The sequence below is a fragment of the Ctenocephalides felis genome, unplaced genomic scaffold (assembly GCF_003426905.1).
Source record: "Ctenocephalides felis isolate EL2017-DRISC unplaced genomic scaffold, ASM342690v1 CF-g0.4_SCAFFOLD_01886, whole genome shotgun sequence".
NCBI classification, from domain to species: Eukaryota; Metazoa; Arthropoda; class Insecta; order Siphonaptera; family Pulicidae; genus Ctenocephalides; species Ctenocephalides felis.
This window is the reverse complement of record NW_020538040.1, coordinates 110,241,686-110,259,899: the sequence shown is the minus strand read 5'-3', so window position 1 is coordinate 110,259,899 and position 18,214 is coordinate 110,241,686. Positions and strand designations below refer to the sequence as shown.

General features: G+C 28.6%; 1 protein-coding gene across 1 annotated transcript in view; it reads right to left on the bottom strand.

Moving 5' to 3' along the window:
* Window positions 1-579: 579 nt before the first annotated feature.
* Window positions 580-18,214, bottom strand: part of LOC113375690 — an 87,727-nt gene continuing 70,092 nt past the window's right edge. Inside the window, exons 6-7 of the mRNA XM_026615631.1 lie at window positions 662-822; window positions 580-600 (exon numbers count right to left, since the gene is read on the bottom strand). Coding sequence (XP_026471416.1) covers window positions 580-600; window positions 662-822 — 182 coding nt within the window. The remainder of the gene's footprint in view (window positions 601-661; window positions 823-18,214) is intronic.

Here is an 18,214-nt window from a genome sequence, read left to right as displayed (position 1 = left end):
ATATATATATATATAATATATATATATATATATATATATATATATATTATATTATATATATGAGTGAGTTCTTGAGGGCGAAACATCAAACAAAGAAAAGGCAAAAATTTATAAAATAATCTTTAATTCCAAACGTTTCGACATTCAATTTAATGTCATCATCAGTGGATATTGAACATGGTATTTTATATCTTAAAATGTGTACTCATCACAGAATTTTGCACTAACATTGATACAACCAGCCCGTCGATAATCATGCATTTTTTTAGTAAGAAAAATAATGAGAGTTTTGTTTTGCAAAACTGTGGAAAATTTTTTAAGTATTTTTGCATAGACCAGGGGCTATGTTATCGCTACACGTCCCGAGGCAAAAGTCGAAAGTTATTCTTTGTTTGATGTATCGCCCTCAAGAACTCACTCATATATTTCAACATCAAAATTAACTACTAAATCATATATATATATACATATATATATATATATATATATATATATAAATGTATTCAATAAATATAAATGTAGTATACATGAATAATATGCAATACTTGTTGTGAATCTACCAAATCAATTAGTTTTTCTTCAGTAGCGAAAAATGTCGCACTAAAAAAAGCACAAGTTTATAAATAATACTTCATCAAAAATATTTTATTACTGACAATACCTTTTCGATTGCTGCAAGGCTAAGACATCGCATCAGTGCTTCGACTTGCAGGCAGTTTTGTTCTTTGCCTGTGAGCGCGTGTTGCAGCCTGACGCGCATTTGCCGATTCAAGTTTTGCATACTATTTGCCATGTTGTGGAAAGTTTCGCGAACAGTGCTTTCTGGAAAGAAAATTGATTAAAAAAAATTCAAGACAAAAACAAAACTAGTGGTGTATGGCATCGTGCCTCAAGGTAAATTGCTGAAACTTTCCGTACCAAAAATTATTTTTTTTAAAAAAGATTAATTTTTTTTTTAAACTTTTAAAAATATAGATTTTTGAGAAATTTTAAATATTTGATTTTTTTTTTGACTTTTTGGAAAAAAAACTTTTAGAAAATTATGTGTTTATTTTAAAATTGTATAATATTATGTGTTTATTTTAAAATTAACTACAAATTGAATTTGTATTTACAATATTTTCAAAGTTTAAAGTATTGTATTGATTGCTTTAAATTTATATATATATATATATATATATATCTACAAATCAAAGGTACTGCTATGGGTTGCCCATTATCCCCTGGCATCATAGACCTAGTTTTACAAACCCTTGAAATTTCCGTTTTCTCCACATTAAATTTCCAAATATATTTTTACGTTAGATATGTAGATGACACTTTTTTTATAATAGACAAAGAACAATCAGATATAATAATCGATACCTTTAACAATTACAATAAGAGCATTCAGTTCACACATGAAACACAAATCGACAACAAATTAAACTTTTTAGACGTGACTGTACACAAAATTGACAACATTATTTGCACAAATTGGTACAGAAAAACTACATGGTCCGGGAGATACCTTCATTACGCGTCATATTGTCCCAAAAATTATAAAGTCAATACAATCATTTCTTTGATAGACCACGCAATCATGTTGTCTCACTCTTCTTTTCATACCCAAAACACAACATTAGTAACTAAAACTTTATTAGAAAACGGATATCCCCTCACCCTCATCAATTCCATTACCAATAAAAGACTTTCCTATCATAAAAGTAACAATTATCAATCCATCTCCAAGTTATTCCAAGACAACAATATTAAACCAACTTTTCACAGCATGCCTTACATTGAAGGCTTATTTGATTATTTTGCCAAATTACTCAAAGAAGAAAATATTTTCATTTCAGGAACAGCTCTATATTCTTTTAAAGAAATGTTTTCAAAAATTAAATCCACCACCCCTCCTAAATTCAATACTAACATAGTTTATTCCATCCCTTGCAAAAATTGTCAAAAACAATACATTGGCCAAACATCACAGTACATTCATAAGAGAATGAGACAACATGAATTAAGCGTCACTCATCATAAAAGCCGAAATTTCCAAAGTACTCTTGTTCAGCATTCCATCGAAAACTCACATAATTTCACCTTTGAACCCAATATTTTATATAGAGAGGATTGTACTTTTAAAAGACTTTTTTCTGAAAGCAGTTTAATCTTTTTGAATTCGTCAAAAAGTGTTAATAAAAGATCAGATCACAATATCATTCATGACTCATATTTAAATTTTTTAAACCTGATTAAAAATAATTAATCCTAATAGTTTTTGAATATGTGTATATATATACATGTATATATGTTATAATATATGTACATCCATATATATGCTTATATGTATGTTTTTGGGTATACACTATACACATACACTTGCATATGTGTTCATGTGTATAATTGTGGATACATTAATATATAGATATGTGCATATGTATGTATGAGTATGTAGGTGTGCATATACATGTTCATGTATGTATGTATATATATATATATATATATATATATACATAATATTTCTCAACATTTACTAAAGCAATATTTTTCCTTTTTTCGTAAATTACCAAACAAGAGCCATAAAAAATCATTTTTGCCAAGAGTTCCGTGCTTTGTCCTTTACATCTGGCAGACAGAAATCCATATCAGTGTGTTTAAGTCTTGTGTAGTCGTAACATCTACAAATATCTTCCAAAAAAATCGAGTGTTTTTAACAAAAAAATATTAGTGATATGGATATATAAATTATTACAGGTAAATAATTTTTGCTTCTCAATTTTATATAAAACCCTTTTTTAGTTAAGTCTTATTACTATCTATCCGGTACATAATCCATTCCTTTATAACAAAATTTTTTTCTAATTAATCTGTATTGACCATTGTTAATTAATGTAATCAGTATTTTAAAAAACATTGTATTTGACAGAATAAACCTGATGATGGAACGTACCTAGTTCCGAAACGTCGTATTAAACATCTTCAAAAAACAAATTGTTTTTTATTATTGGATTTACTGTTCGGAAAAGAAACAATCAATATATTGAAAAAATCCAGGACTTATCTATTGAATATACTCCAGAACACAATGGGACGAAATTTCTTTCAATCACTGTCAAACACTTCAGACCACAAGCACCACACTCTGATGAAAACATTTTCAAAACTCAATATTAAATATGCAAAAGCCATCAACAAAAAAATATTTTTATTACGATGTAAAAATGAATGGATTATACCGAATTTCATAACTAATATTATCAACCAACAGTTTTTACAAACAACTTCAAATATATATAAAATTGAGCGGCAAATATCATACTTACAAAATTCAGTACTTAAATTAGAAATAAAAAATTCTTTTATTGACATAAAAAATAAAAAAACACGAATAGATCAGATAATAAATACACTCCGAGAAACAATAGATAAAAATACTTTTAATAAATTTTTAGAATTCGAAAATAAAAAATACGATAAACACTTTCATATTATTAAAAATAAACAAATACAGAAATTGAAAAATCTTATACAAATTCGAGATAAAAATTATCCATTTCATGTTTCTAAATTTTCGATAGACAAATGGCTAATAAATAAAACCAATATAGTCATTCCAGAAAATATCCAATACATTTTAGCACTCGGTCCAAAATTCAATTACGCACCTAGTAAATACAGAAATAATGACTTCATAAAAATTTTAAGTAACATAGAATACAATATCAGGAACATTGAGACTGACAAGCAAAATCGAATCAGGTCAAAACTATGTGAAAAACTAGTTAAACAATTAAAAAAAGTTGATAAGAGTTTCCAACATATTCATCTTAAAAGACTACACAAAGATATAGCGGAGACCAAATTATTCATTAAATCTAATAATATAATTGTTTGTCCAGCAGATAAAGGCAATATGACGGTAATTCTTGACAAAGAATTTTATACTAACACTACATTACAAATGCTAAAAGATGATACTACTTACAAAATCATTACAAATGATCCAACACAACAGTTTTCTAGACAATCAATTAAATTAATTAATGAATTAAAAAATAAAAAATTCATTTCTGACAAATTTGCCTATAATTTAAAAGTACAACATCCTATTTCCCCAAAAATGTATTGTCTCCCCAAAGTCCACAAACCTGAATGCTCCTTTAGACCCATTGTATCCTACGTTGGCTCCCCATTCTATAATATCGCTAAACACATTGCTAATATTTTAAAAAATGTCACAATTTCCTCTCCTCACTATGTAAAGAACTCTTACCAATTTGTGGATCTAATCAAAGACTGAAACATTACGGACGATCAAATTTTTCTAAGCCTTGATGTAATTAACCTTTTCACATGTGTTCCCCATGATTTAATACTTGATTCAATTGAAAAACGCTGGCCCACTATTTGTAACTACACCGACTTGCCCATAACCACTTTCAAACACATCATTAACACTGTCCTGAATTGCTCTTATTTTAATTGTTTCAATAATTTTTATCTACAAATCAAAGGTACTGCTATGGGTTGCCCATTATCCCCTGGCATCATAGACCTAGTTTTACAAACCCTTGAAATTTCCGTTTTCTCCACATTAAATTTCCAAATATATTTTTACGTTAGATATGTAGATGACACTTTTTTTATAATAGACAAAGAACAATCAGATATAATAATCGATACCTTTAACAATTACAATAAGAGCATTCAGTTCACACATGAAACACAAATCGACAACAAATTAAACTTTTTAGACGTGACTGTACACAAAATTGACAACATTATTTGCACAAATTGGTACAGAAAAACTACATGGTCCGGGAGATACCTTCATTACGCGTCATATTGTCCCAAAAATTATAAAGTCAATACAATCATTTCTTTGATAGACCACGCAATCATGTTGTCTCACTCTTCTTTTCATACCCAAAACACAACATTAGTAACTAAAACTTTATTAGAAAACGGATATCCCCTCACCCTCATCAATTCCATTACCAATAAAAGACTTTCCTATCATAAAAGTAACAATTATCAATCCATCTCCAAGTTATTCCAAGACAACAATATTAAACCAACTTTTCACAGCATGCCTTACATTGAAGGCTTATTTGATTATTTTGCCAAATTACTCAAAGAAGAAAATATTTTCATTTCAGGAACAGCTCTATATTCTTTTAAAGAAATGTTTTCAAAAATTAAATCCACCACCCCTCCTAAATTCAATACTAACATAGTTTATTCCATCCCTTGCAAAAATTGTCAAAAACAATACATTGGCCAAACATCACAGTACATTCATAAGAGAATGAGACAACATGAATTAAGCGTCACTCATCATAAAAGCCGAAATTTCCAAAGTACTCTTGTTCAGCATTCCATCGAAAACTCACATAATTTCACCTTTGAACCCAATATTTTATATAGAGAGGATTGTACTTTTAAAAGACTTTTTTCTGAAAGCAGTTTAATCTTTTTGAATTCGTCAAAAAGTGTTAATAAAAGATCAGATCACAATATCATTCATGACTCATATTTAAATTTTTTAAACCTGATTAAAAATAATTAATCCTAATAGTTTTTGAATATGTGTATATATATACATGTATATATGTTATAATATATGTACATCCATATATATGCTTATATGTATGTTTTTGGGTATACACTATACACATACACTTGCATATGTGTTCATGTGTATAATTGTGGATACATTAATATATAGATATGTGCATATGTATGTATGAGTATGTAGGTGTGCATATACATGTTCATGTATGTATGTATATATATATATATATATATATATATACATAATATTTCTCAACATTTACTAAAGCAATATTTTTCCTTTTTTCGTAAATTACCAAACAAGAGCCATAAAAAATCATTTTTGCCAAGAGTTCCGTGCTTTGTCCTTTACATCTGGCAGACAGAAATCCATATCAGTGTGTTTAAGTCTTGTGTAGTCGTAACATCTACAAATATCTTCCAAAAAAATCGAGTGTTTTTAACAAAAAAATATTAGTGATATGGATATATAAATTATTACAGGTAAATAATTTTTGCTTCTCAATTTTATATAAAACCCTTTTTTAGTTAAGTCTTATTACTATCTATCCGGTACATAATCCATTCCTTTATAACAAAATTTTTTTCTAATTAATCTGTATTGACCATTGTTAATTAATGTAATCAGTATTTTAAAAAACATTGTATTTGACAGAATAAACCTGATGATGGAACGTACCTAGTTCCGAAACGTCGTATTAAACATCTTCAAAAAACAAATTGTTTTTTATTATTGGATTTACTGTTCGGAAAAGAAACAATCAATATATATATATATATATATATATATATTAGGAATGGGTAACTCACTCCGGAGTTATCACTCCGATACAACTCCTCCCTCGGAGTGAATCCGAGTGGAGTTGTTTCACAGGATTTGTCATATCCGACTTTCCTAAACTGGTATTAAATCTTTTAACTTGTGCAGACATTTACTGTTGTTGGCGTTTTTGCTTTGGGAAGGATGCGGTCGCTTTCTCGCCTCACAGCTCACAGGCAGTTTTATGACCTTTTAGGTATAAAATAATACCATTGTGTGTTTTCCAGAAAATACAAAAATATTACTTCAAAGATACAGAACAATGAAATTGTGTTCAAGTGTGAATAGCTCAAATGTATAATTTATTGAATAGTAAGGGGTCATATTTCTAACTACGACGATCTTTGGCCATGAATGACGGCATTCAGAAATATACTCGTACATACCGAAAAGTACACGAAACGAAATACATTTAATCTGGTTTTTCCATAGCCTGAAATAACACTTTAGAGTGCAAAATTTATCAGTGATGTCAATAGTATTTAAGCAGTATAAAATATTTAGTATTATATTATTACTTTTACACAATTATATAATTGTGTAAAAGTAATAATATGCTAATCGAACTACCTGATATAATATTAATTCTCGAATAGAAATAGAAGAAGATAAATTTAGAAAGCAGAAGTATTATGTTTTTCTTTTATTACAAAGTTTACTACATATTTTTTATATAAAATTAATCCAAAAAATCAATTATTTTCTCATCAAAAGGAAATCATAAAATTGAATTTGATTCTCAAGTTTTGCTTTTTCACTTTGGTCAACACTGCTAAAAATACGAGTCACTGAGTCGATCATCTGGTCGACCGAAAATTTTTACAATTCGTCATTTATTCGTGAATTTTTTAGAAAAATTATTTTATTGATAATTATTCATAAATTTTTATTTCAAATAATTAATGGGATTTGACAAATCCTTAGATAAATAAACAGCGTACTATAGAACACATTTGTTTCGAGTATTTCGGTTTCAAAATTGTCGGAGTCATGTAGCGGATATAACTCTACCATGAAGCGGAATCAAATCCGAGTCGATCCTGCTTCGGATATAATAAGCCCATCTCTAATATATATATATATATATATATATATATATATATATATATATATATATATATATATAGGGAAGAATAGTGTGAGAGATTTCCCATTGCCATTTCACACCGCAGTGCCCGAGATGGGCTTATTTTCAATTGGAAACATATTTTTTATCTATATTTTCAATTGAAAAGGGACATCGCGCTGCCCGATGTCAGATTGCCATAGCGGGGATTCGAACGCGCGAACCGGTCCATACAATGTCAACGCGTTAGCGATCTTCGCCACGACGAATCTATATACATATATATATATATATATATATATATATATATATATATATATATATATATATATAGTCTACTACAGCCTCGGGCTCGATCAAATAAACTACGTTCTCTGTGCAAAATATATTATATATTTCACAAATATTTTACTATGCTCTGTTCAACAAAATAATAATAAAAAAAAACAAGTTAGTGTATATATAATAGTGCAAAATTATATGCCTTGCGCTAGCTACTGATATCCACTGATGATGACATAAAATACTATGTCGAAACGTTTGGAAAAATTAAAGATTAACTTCTTTAAAATCTTTGCCTTTTATTTGATGTATGCTCTTGAAGAACTTACTCATATTTCTCAACATCAAAACTAACTTCTCTAACATATATATATATATATATATATATATATATATATATATATATATATATATATATATATTGAATGGTAGAGTCTTGGATTTGTGTATATTTTGTAGAGTTTCGAACAAGAATCCAAAAATAATACAAAATAAAAAAACAAGAAAAGTTTTTAATAAACAATTTCTTTATTTAATTATTTGTTTACTGTCAACGTTTCGGAACTAGGTACGTTCCATCTTTAGGACATCTGTCAAGAAACATGATCTTGATGAGATTTAAGCAAACAATATGTTTAGGAATAGAAAATAGATTTTTCTTAAATAATAAATTAATTGTAACAAATAATAATGTACAGAAATATGATAATATGATCAAAATGAAAATGATAAAAATAAATGAGTGGATTATCAGAACAGGATATTAAAAATGATAGAAATTTTTTTGAAAGTTATGGAAAAAATTTTTTAAAGAAAGGATTAATGATAAAATTGAATTAATTACCTGTATGTTTGAATATACGTTAGCACTTTTTCACTAAACAAGAATTTTTGACAAAAAATGAATTTGTGAGTTATTTTTCCGCCGAATAGTTAACTTTTGTAAATCAAAATTACTAAAAGTGTTGTCTTTTTTTAAAATTATTATTTGAAAACAAATAATATTGTATTCGATGTTATACTATTGGCTTTTGGAAACGAACTAACTGTATTAGGTGGTTCATATGTAACACGTGTAAACACTTGAAACGAGAACTGTGAGATTGTATGTGTGTGTTTTTTTCATGTTAGGGTGTAAATACTTAAATTATTGAACTTAAAGGGAAGTCGATATTAATTGTTTGTCAAAAAGTGTAAAAAATTTAAATATGAATTATGTAATCATGTAATAGGTTATATATATATATATATATGAGTAAGTTCTTCAAGGGCATACATCAAATAATTTTTAAACACATGTTACTACAGCCTCGGGCTCTGTCACATAAACTACGTTCTCTGTGCAAAATATATTATATATTTCACAAATATTTTGCTATACTCTGTTCAACAAATTAATATTAAAAAAAAACAAGTTAATGTATATATGATAGTGCAAAATTGTGTTCCTTGCGCTAGCTACTGATGTAAGACCATATTTATGTAAGTTACCTTCATTGTCTATATATGTGTATGTGTCTGTATTGCATATGTATGTATATGTATATATATATATATGTGTGTATGTATGTATATATGTATATGTGTATGTGTATGTATGTATATATGTATATATACATATGTACATGTCCGTATGTATATGTTTATATATACGTATTATTCGTATGTATATATGCATATGTGTACGTGTTTTTACATGCATATCATATATACATGTTTGTTTGTGTGTTTATTTATGTATATATATTACGCTTTTGTATGTTTATATATATATTTCTTTTTACTTTTCATTTCTCTTGTTTATCTATCTGTTAAGTATAATTGTTATTGTTATAATTATATTACTTATATCTATAGTTCTTTTTCCAATTTCTGTCATTTTTTCCTAGATTATATTAATTTTTCAATATTCATTCTGTAGATCCACTGATGATGACATAAAATACTATGTCGAAACGTTTGGAAAAATTAAAGATTAACTTCTAAATCTTTGCCTTTTATTTGATGTATGCCCTTGAAGAACTTACTCATATTTCTCAACATCAAAATTAACTACTTTAACATATATATATATATATATATATATATATATATATATATATATATGCTTTGATTTTGGCGTGAACATACTCCCGGCCTTGAAATATAGATTTCAAAATAATAAGTATTCTTCATTAATGTGAATTAAGTCGACGTTGGTGGTTTTCGTAACACACAAATTCTATAACTATGCACTATGCACTTTTAAAATACAGCATTTTGTTGGCATTTATTGTTAGTAAGCATTTATTGTTATTAAAAATCATAGTTTATCGTTTTTTGAGTGTTTTCAAACCAATAAGTTATAATCAGTTCAATATTTTCTGCTTCTAAATTGTCTTATTGTAGCACTATAACATTCTCTCTTTGAACTGGTTGTGGTGGTTGTATCTGCAGACGAGAAAAGTCTGCAACTGACTCCATATTCCAAACGCTCTTGTTGCACAAATTTTGAAGTTGCTGATGTTGAGCAAGCGTGTTTTTGAGGACATCAAGCATTGGCGCATAGGAAGTTGAGGTTTAGGATTTTTAAATATGGAAATGATCAGGATTGTTTGAATTGGAGCTTAAGCAACGTTCAACAATGTTCCGATCTGTGCCTGAATTCTTCCGAATTGTGAATAATTTGAGATTTGAAATAGAAGCCGTGATTGAATATGATTTCAATGTTCAAGAATAGTTCCTTTTTATCAGATTATTAGTAATCTTGTTTTAGTTCGATCTATTTGCAAAAATTTATAACATTGAATAACGAATCTTATCGTTTTGTTATATGCATAGATTTTGCAAGATTTATGCGTTGTGCCATAAATTCTATTGAAATTGCTATCAGATCTTAGTTCGAATATAATACTATATTCATTATATCTTGTGTTTGAGAAACATGCAAAAATATTAAACATAGCCTCCAATTTTTTACATAATATTGATTGACGATATCCTTTTGTAAGTAAAAGCGATGGATTCCGTGAACATACTCCCGGCCTTGAAATATAGATTTCAAAATGATAAGTATTCTTCATTAATGTGAATTAAGTCGACGTTGGTGGTTTTCGTAACACACAAATTCTATAACTATGCACTATGCACTTTTAAAATACAGCATTTTGTTGGCATTTATTGTTAGTAAGCATTTATTGTTATTAAAAATCATAGTTTATCGTTTTTTGAGTGTTTTCAAACCAATAAGTTATAATCAGTTCAATATTTTCTGCTTCTAAATTGTCTTATTGTAGCACTATAACATTCTCTCTTTGAACTGGTTGTGGTGGTTGTATCTGCAGACGAGAAAAGTCTGCAACTGACTCCATATTCCAAACGCTCTTGTTGCACAAATTTTGAAGTTGCTGATGTTGAGCAAGCGTGTTTTCGAGGACATCAAGCATTGGCGCATAGGAAGTTGAGGTTTAGGATTTTTAAATATGGAAATGATCAGGATTGTTTGAATTGGAGCTTAAGCAACGTTCAACAATGTTCCGATCTGTGCCTGAATTCTTCCGAATTGTGAATAATTTGAGATTTGAAATAGAAGCCGTGATTGAATATGATTTCAATGTTCAAGAATAGTTCCTTTTTATCAGATTATTAGTAATCTTGTTTTAGTTCGATCTATTTGCAAAAATTTATAACATTGAATAACGAATCTTATCGTTTTGTTATATGCATAGATTTTGCAAGATTTATGCGTTGTGCCATAAATTCTATTGAAATTGCTATCAGATCTTAGTTCGAATATAATACTATATTCATTATATCTTGTGTTTGAGAAACATGCAAAAATATTAAACATAGCCTCCAATTTTTTACATAATATTGATTGACGATATCCTTTTGTAAGTAAAAGCGATGGATTCCGTGAATTATTTCGCATGCAGAATAATACGATATGTAGGTGAATTGCTCATAATGAATTAGACACCTTTAATTGATTTTCTAGTTTCAATAGACCAATATATATTTTGCAACTAAAAGTTAAACAGATATATAAGTGGTAATGATATAGTTTTTAAATATTCATGTTCCCAAATTCTATTTTCTTGCGCTTTTACGTTAAATCTATCGCGATTTAATTACTCGTTGTTTCATTTTGAGTGATTTTAATAATTCCATTTTTGACACGGATCGTAATTGTAAAATTATTAATTGTAAGTGACCTGATTTGTGCTCGTTTTGCTTGATTTCCAATTTGATGTATTCAATTTCTTTCGATTCCAGTAGACTTCAAATCCGGCTTGTCTGGACCAGTGTTTTTTCGGTTTGTTTTGATTGATTTTCTGGAGGACCAATGATTTGTAAAACACTTTAATAGTAATATTATGTGTTTATTTAAAAATTAATGTATTTACAATATTTTCAAAGTTTAAAGTATTGTATTGATTGCTTTAAATCTTAAATCTTCTATATATATAAAAATAAGTCGGGTTTTCCTTCCTGACGAAATAACTCTAGAACGCACAAACCAATTTCGACAATTTGCATTCGTTGGAAAGGTCTCGGGCTCCGCAAGGTTTATAGCTAAGGAAATTAGTGGTGCATCGTGCCCTAATGCAAATTGCTGGAACTTCACGCACCGTAATTAAAAATTCGAGTAATGAAAATAATCAATAATTGTTTTAAATAATTTCAAATAGATTATTTTCTATATATATAAAAATTAATCGGGTTTTCCTTCCTGACGAAATAACTCCAAAACGCAATAACCGATTTCGACAATTTTGCATTTGTTGGAAAGGTCTCGGGCTCCGCAAGTTTTATAGCTAAGAAAATTAGTGGTGCATGGCATCGTGCCCTAATGCAAATTGCTGGAACTACACGCACCGTAAGTAAAAATTCGAGTAATGAACCTAATCAATAATTGTTTTAAATAATTTCAAATAGATTATCTTCTATATATATGAAAATAAGTCGGGTTTTCCTTCCTGACGAAATAACTCCAGAACGCACGAACCGATTTCGACAATTTTTCATTCGTTGGAAAGGTCGGGCTCCGCATGGTTTATAGCTAAGAAAATTAATGGTGTATGGCATCGTGCCCTAATGCAAATTGCTGGAACTTCACGCACCGTAATTAAAAATTCGAGTATGACATTAGTGAGAATTATCAGAATTATGCTTGGTTGAGTCAACGAGCAATTCTTGCCGCCAAGAAATATGATGTACACGCACTGAATTTCACCATTCAATCAGAAATTGCTGACGATTTGGTATAATACCAATTCTGACTGGTCATCCGTTTGACTTCAAACGATTGCAATTTCCAGTTCGCCTTGCGTTCGCAATAACAAGTCGCAAAGCCAATCGCTTAGTGTTTGCGAGATAAATTTCAAATAGATCATTTAGAAAATCATTGTTTTTCACATGGGCATTTATACGCTGCCTGTTCACGAGTTGGAAAACCATACGCTTTGTTTGTGTTAACGTCAGACCGAAAAACAAAAAATGTGGTTTACCAAAGAGCACTTCAATGAAACGGATAATTTGCGGATTCGCTTTCATTTAATTAGAGAAGTTCAACTAAAAAACTAATAGAATAGAAATAAATTTATTACTGTTGTATAATAAAATCAAAATTTTCCTTTTCAAATATAAAACAAACAAACAATTTCTTCATCTTTCTCACGAAACCATCTGATGGCGAAACGGAGTTCGTCGGGTTTGCTAGTATATTATATATATATATATATATATATATATATATATATATATAACAATTGTATTCTGAGTGAATAGATGGATATTAATTTGGAAATATGAACAAACAACACTCTTTTTTGCACTAATTTATTAAATAATAATTTCACAAACGTTTCGAGACTAAGTTTGTCTCATCATCAGTGTATTATATATTTAAAATCTAAAATATGGAAGCCTAAATTAGCATTATGTGTTATCCGTTACAAGTCGTTCAATAAACTGCCTGCTACAGGAAAATCAAAATTTTCCTTTTCAAATATAAAACAAACAAACAATTTCTTCATCTTTCTCACGAAACCATCTGATGGCGAAACGGAGTTCGTCGGGTTTGCTAGTATATTTATATATATATATATATATATATATATATATATATATAACAATTGTATTCTGAGTGAATAGATGGGTATTAATTTGGAAATATGAACAAACAACACTCTTTTTTGCACTAATTTATTAAATAATAATTTCACAAACGTTTCGAGACTAAGTTTGTCTCATCATCAGTGTATTATATATTTAAAATCTAAAATATGGAAGCCTAAATTAGCATTATGTGTTATCCGTTACAAGTCGTTCAATAAACTGCCTGCTACTCCACCAACGATCGTCGGAATCTGAATTCCCTATTCGAGGTCAAGTGGTAAGTCACGCAATATCAAATAGGAAAGAAAGGAATAGGGCCCAGTTGAAAAATAGATGTCGCTAGGAGAAAAAAATGTATTTTAAAAGTAGACGGTTTGTTTATAAAAATTGTTTTAAATTATTATAATTAAAAATATATGTACATATATATATATATATATATATATATATATATATAATATATATATATATTATATATATATATATATATATATATATATATATTTATGATAAAATTGTTTCTTGGGCATCCATCCAGTAATTGAAAAAACAGTTTTATTGAAAAATGTTTTTATTTAGAGAAACATACGTTTCGAGTCTTGATTTGACCTATCTTCAGTGCTACAAATAAATATTTCAGGGATACAAATTAAAACAATATAAAAAATACATAATTACAAACAAAAATAAGTAGAACAATGTATATGAAAAGTATATATGAAAAACAACCATAAAATAAAAACAAATGTAAAGAAACTCACCATACAAATAAGTTTTATAAAATAACACAAAAAACACACAAAATTGCACTAAAAAATAATTAATTATGAAATAAAAAATTGATAAGACGTCAAGTTATGAATTTTGTTTTAAAAAAATAGTAAAATTAAAATAAATAATATATTTTATTATAAAAAAGATTTTTCCAAACGAACATGTTGTCAGTTTGGAGACCGTGTTACGTGTGTGTAACGAGAGTAAAATGTGTGCGTACGTGTTAGCGGAAAATAGTGGAAAATGTATCGTCATTGGATGAGAGAACGGGATAGAGAGAGTTTTAGTGGTTTCATATTACGAAGATTTTCTCAGCGATCATGCGCAGTAGGAACATAGAAAAAATTTAAATGTGTAAGCAATCCATAATCAGACGGTTAAACATATCTGGATAAAAATGAAATAATATGTGGATCAAAATGAAAATATAGAACAAAATGAAAACATGATAGAACAATGTAAAAAATATGTGATAAAGAGAAATTTATTAAGAAAAAGTATAGATATTAACTAAAAACTAAAATAGTTTTGAAGCAAGTTATTATATAAACAATTATAACATAAAATATATATGTATATATACGCAAAACAATAAATGTATTTATGCATACACATACACAAACATACATTTGCAAGCACATGTAGACATACATAGACAACACATATGTAAAACCATATATATACACAAATACATACATATATGCATATACATATGTATATACCCACAAACATAAACATGCCTATATACATATATATATATATATATATATATATATATGTTTGCCATACATTAAAGAATTGTATGTTCCTTGGAAAAAACTTTTTTATAAATCTGGACTTCGACTTGTAACCAATTTTAGTACAACTACTAGCACTATTTTTACCAAGACAAAAACCCCATTTAATATTGAACGACTCAGAAATCTCGTCTATCAAATAAATTGTTTAGACTGTAATTTAATTTACATAGGAGAAACTAGCCAGAACCTCAATAAACGGTTACAACAACATAAAAACAATTCAAAAAACCCCAAACAATTCAAAACTGTTCTTGCAGACCATATATACACTTTAAAACACAATATGGACTTTTCTAATCCGACTATACTACAATTTGAACAAAATTTATTTAAACGAAGAATTATAGAGGGATCTTTTTTAACTATTTATAACAATAAGACAATAAATAAACGGAATGAACTCAACACGCTGTGCGACACAAATCTCTTCTATTTAGATAACATTTTCAAATTTCTTACAAAACAATAAAAGCGTTCGCGCAAAGGTTTTACAATTCGTTCCACACATGTGCAGAATCTTGGTAAAAATATTTTTTAAAAAATGTCTTTCTCCATTACATCTTCAACCAGTCTACGAATAACACACTATCTATTTGTGATTTTTTCAAATCAGTATTTTGTGAAAATATTGTGTAATTTCAAGTTAATGTTTATAATACATAGTGTAGTGCATTACCATATCCTAATACCATGGATTATTAAAATTTTCCAATTTAACAATAAGATCAACTAATTGTAAGTACTAATTACTATTTTATTTTTTTCTTTTCACTCCAATTCAATTGTTTTAGTTTTTAATTTTATTTTTAGTTTCCACTGAATGAAGGCTAGGATTATAGCCGAAACGTATGGATTTAAAATAAATTTTTGAAAAAAATTCATGTTTTTTATTGATGTTATGCCCGATTATTAGACTTTGTTAATACATATGTCAACATCAAATTCAGAATCATACAATATATATATATATATATATATATATATATATATATATATATATATATATACATATATACACACAACATAAGTGCACATGCATACATATATATATGCACAAAAGAAATGTTAGGATGTATTACGCATATTGAAAAAATTATTCGAAGCATCGCGGTAAATATTGCAAAGAGAAGCCGAATCAAAACGTTTGTTGCAGGTAATATTTGTATGAAAATACTCTCAGCGAACTTCCTGCGTAAAGTGTTGGCTTCTCAATGAATAATTCTTGGATTGGTGAAATTGAAAGAATGTTTAAAATTGGAGACATGTTCGGTGATCATGGTTTTATTTTGTTTCCTGTTTAGACTATTAAGTTCGTGTTGGCGCATTCTTTTTGAGAGAAATTGTGAAGTTTCTCCAACATAACAACTTGAACAATCATTACAATCAATGACATATACGACGTTTGATGTGCGGAAAATAGGGGTAGGAGTTTTTAAATTAGTGTATAAGCCTGTGAGAGTGTGTCCAGTCGAACACACTAGCTTCAGACCAACGGATGAAAAAAGTCTTTTCCATGAGTGGAAAAGGCAATCAATGTACGGTAATGAGATGAAGGAATTGAGAGACAGTGAATTTTCAGGAAAAGGGTTAGGGGTTTGTGAAGTGATGCTATTTTGTTGTGATTGGGAGGTAAATAAGGAAGATGTACGGAATTTATTACGATGAAAAGGTAATCTATTATTAATTACTGAGCGTAAAACTTGTACTGGATAGGAATTATTTTAAAGGGTAGAATAAATCAAATTAATATTTTTTCCCAATGTGATGGATGAGAAAGAAGGATGGCATGATCTAGTAAGTTGAAGATAGATGCAATCTTAGTCGATTTGGGGTGATAGAAAATGGTAGTTTAAATAACGTCCAGACCAAGTGGATTTTTGATACCAACATGTAGTGATGGAGCCGTTATTTATAAAAAGGGTAATATCTAAAAAATTAATGGAGTTGTTAAGTTGGGTCTCTACGGTGAAACAAAGGTGTGTGTCGAAATTATTAAAAGAATTTAGGAAATTGGTTATGTTATAAGTAGTAATGCATGTTAAAATGTCATCAACGTAACGTTTGTAAAAAAGAGATACATAAGACAATGTGTTAAGAGTAGAGTTCTCTAGGAACTGCATACAGAGTTCAGCAAGTGGGGCACTCAAACTGGAACCCATTGGAGTGCCAAATTTTTGTTTAAAAAAGCAGTCGTTGAACGAAAAATAAGTATTAGAAATAATGAATTTAATACATTTCAGGAACCAAGAAAAATGGCAGAGAGATTAAGGTCAGGTGAAATGTTAGTGAAGAGGGAAACAACATCTAAACTAATAAAGGAAAAATCAGAAGGTACATTGAGGGAGTTAAGATTGGGAATGAATTCGAAAGAATTTTTGACAAAATGGGGAGAATCATGAGTGATATTGGATAAAATTGAACTAATAAATTTGGATAATTTGCAAAGAGGGAAATTTAAGTCAGCAACTATTGGTCGAAGAGGAAAACCATCTTTCTGGATTTTGGGAAGACAATGAAGTTTTAGGGAAATGGGATTGTAGGTTTTTAATTGTAGAGAGAGAGGTTTGGGAATTTGCTTGTTTTCTATGAGTGAATCAATGAATTTCAAAGTATTCCGATTTATAAGGTCGGTGGGATCTGAATTTAAAGGTTCGTAAACGTTTGTATCAGCTAGGAGGGACATGGATTTGGATATGTAGTCAACTTTGTTCATGATAACAGTGATGTTACCTTTGTCTGCCCTGGTAACAACAATTTCTGGGTGTTGTTTGATAAAGGATTTGCAAAAATGGATGTCTTTGAGTAATTATTTAT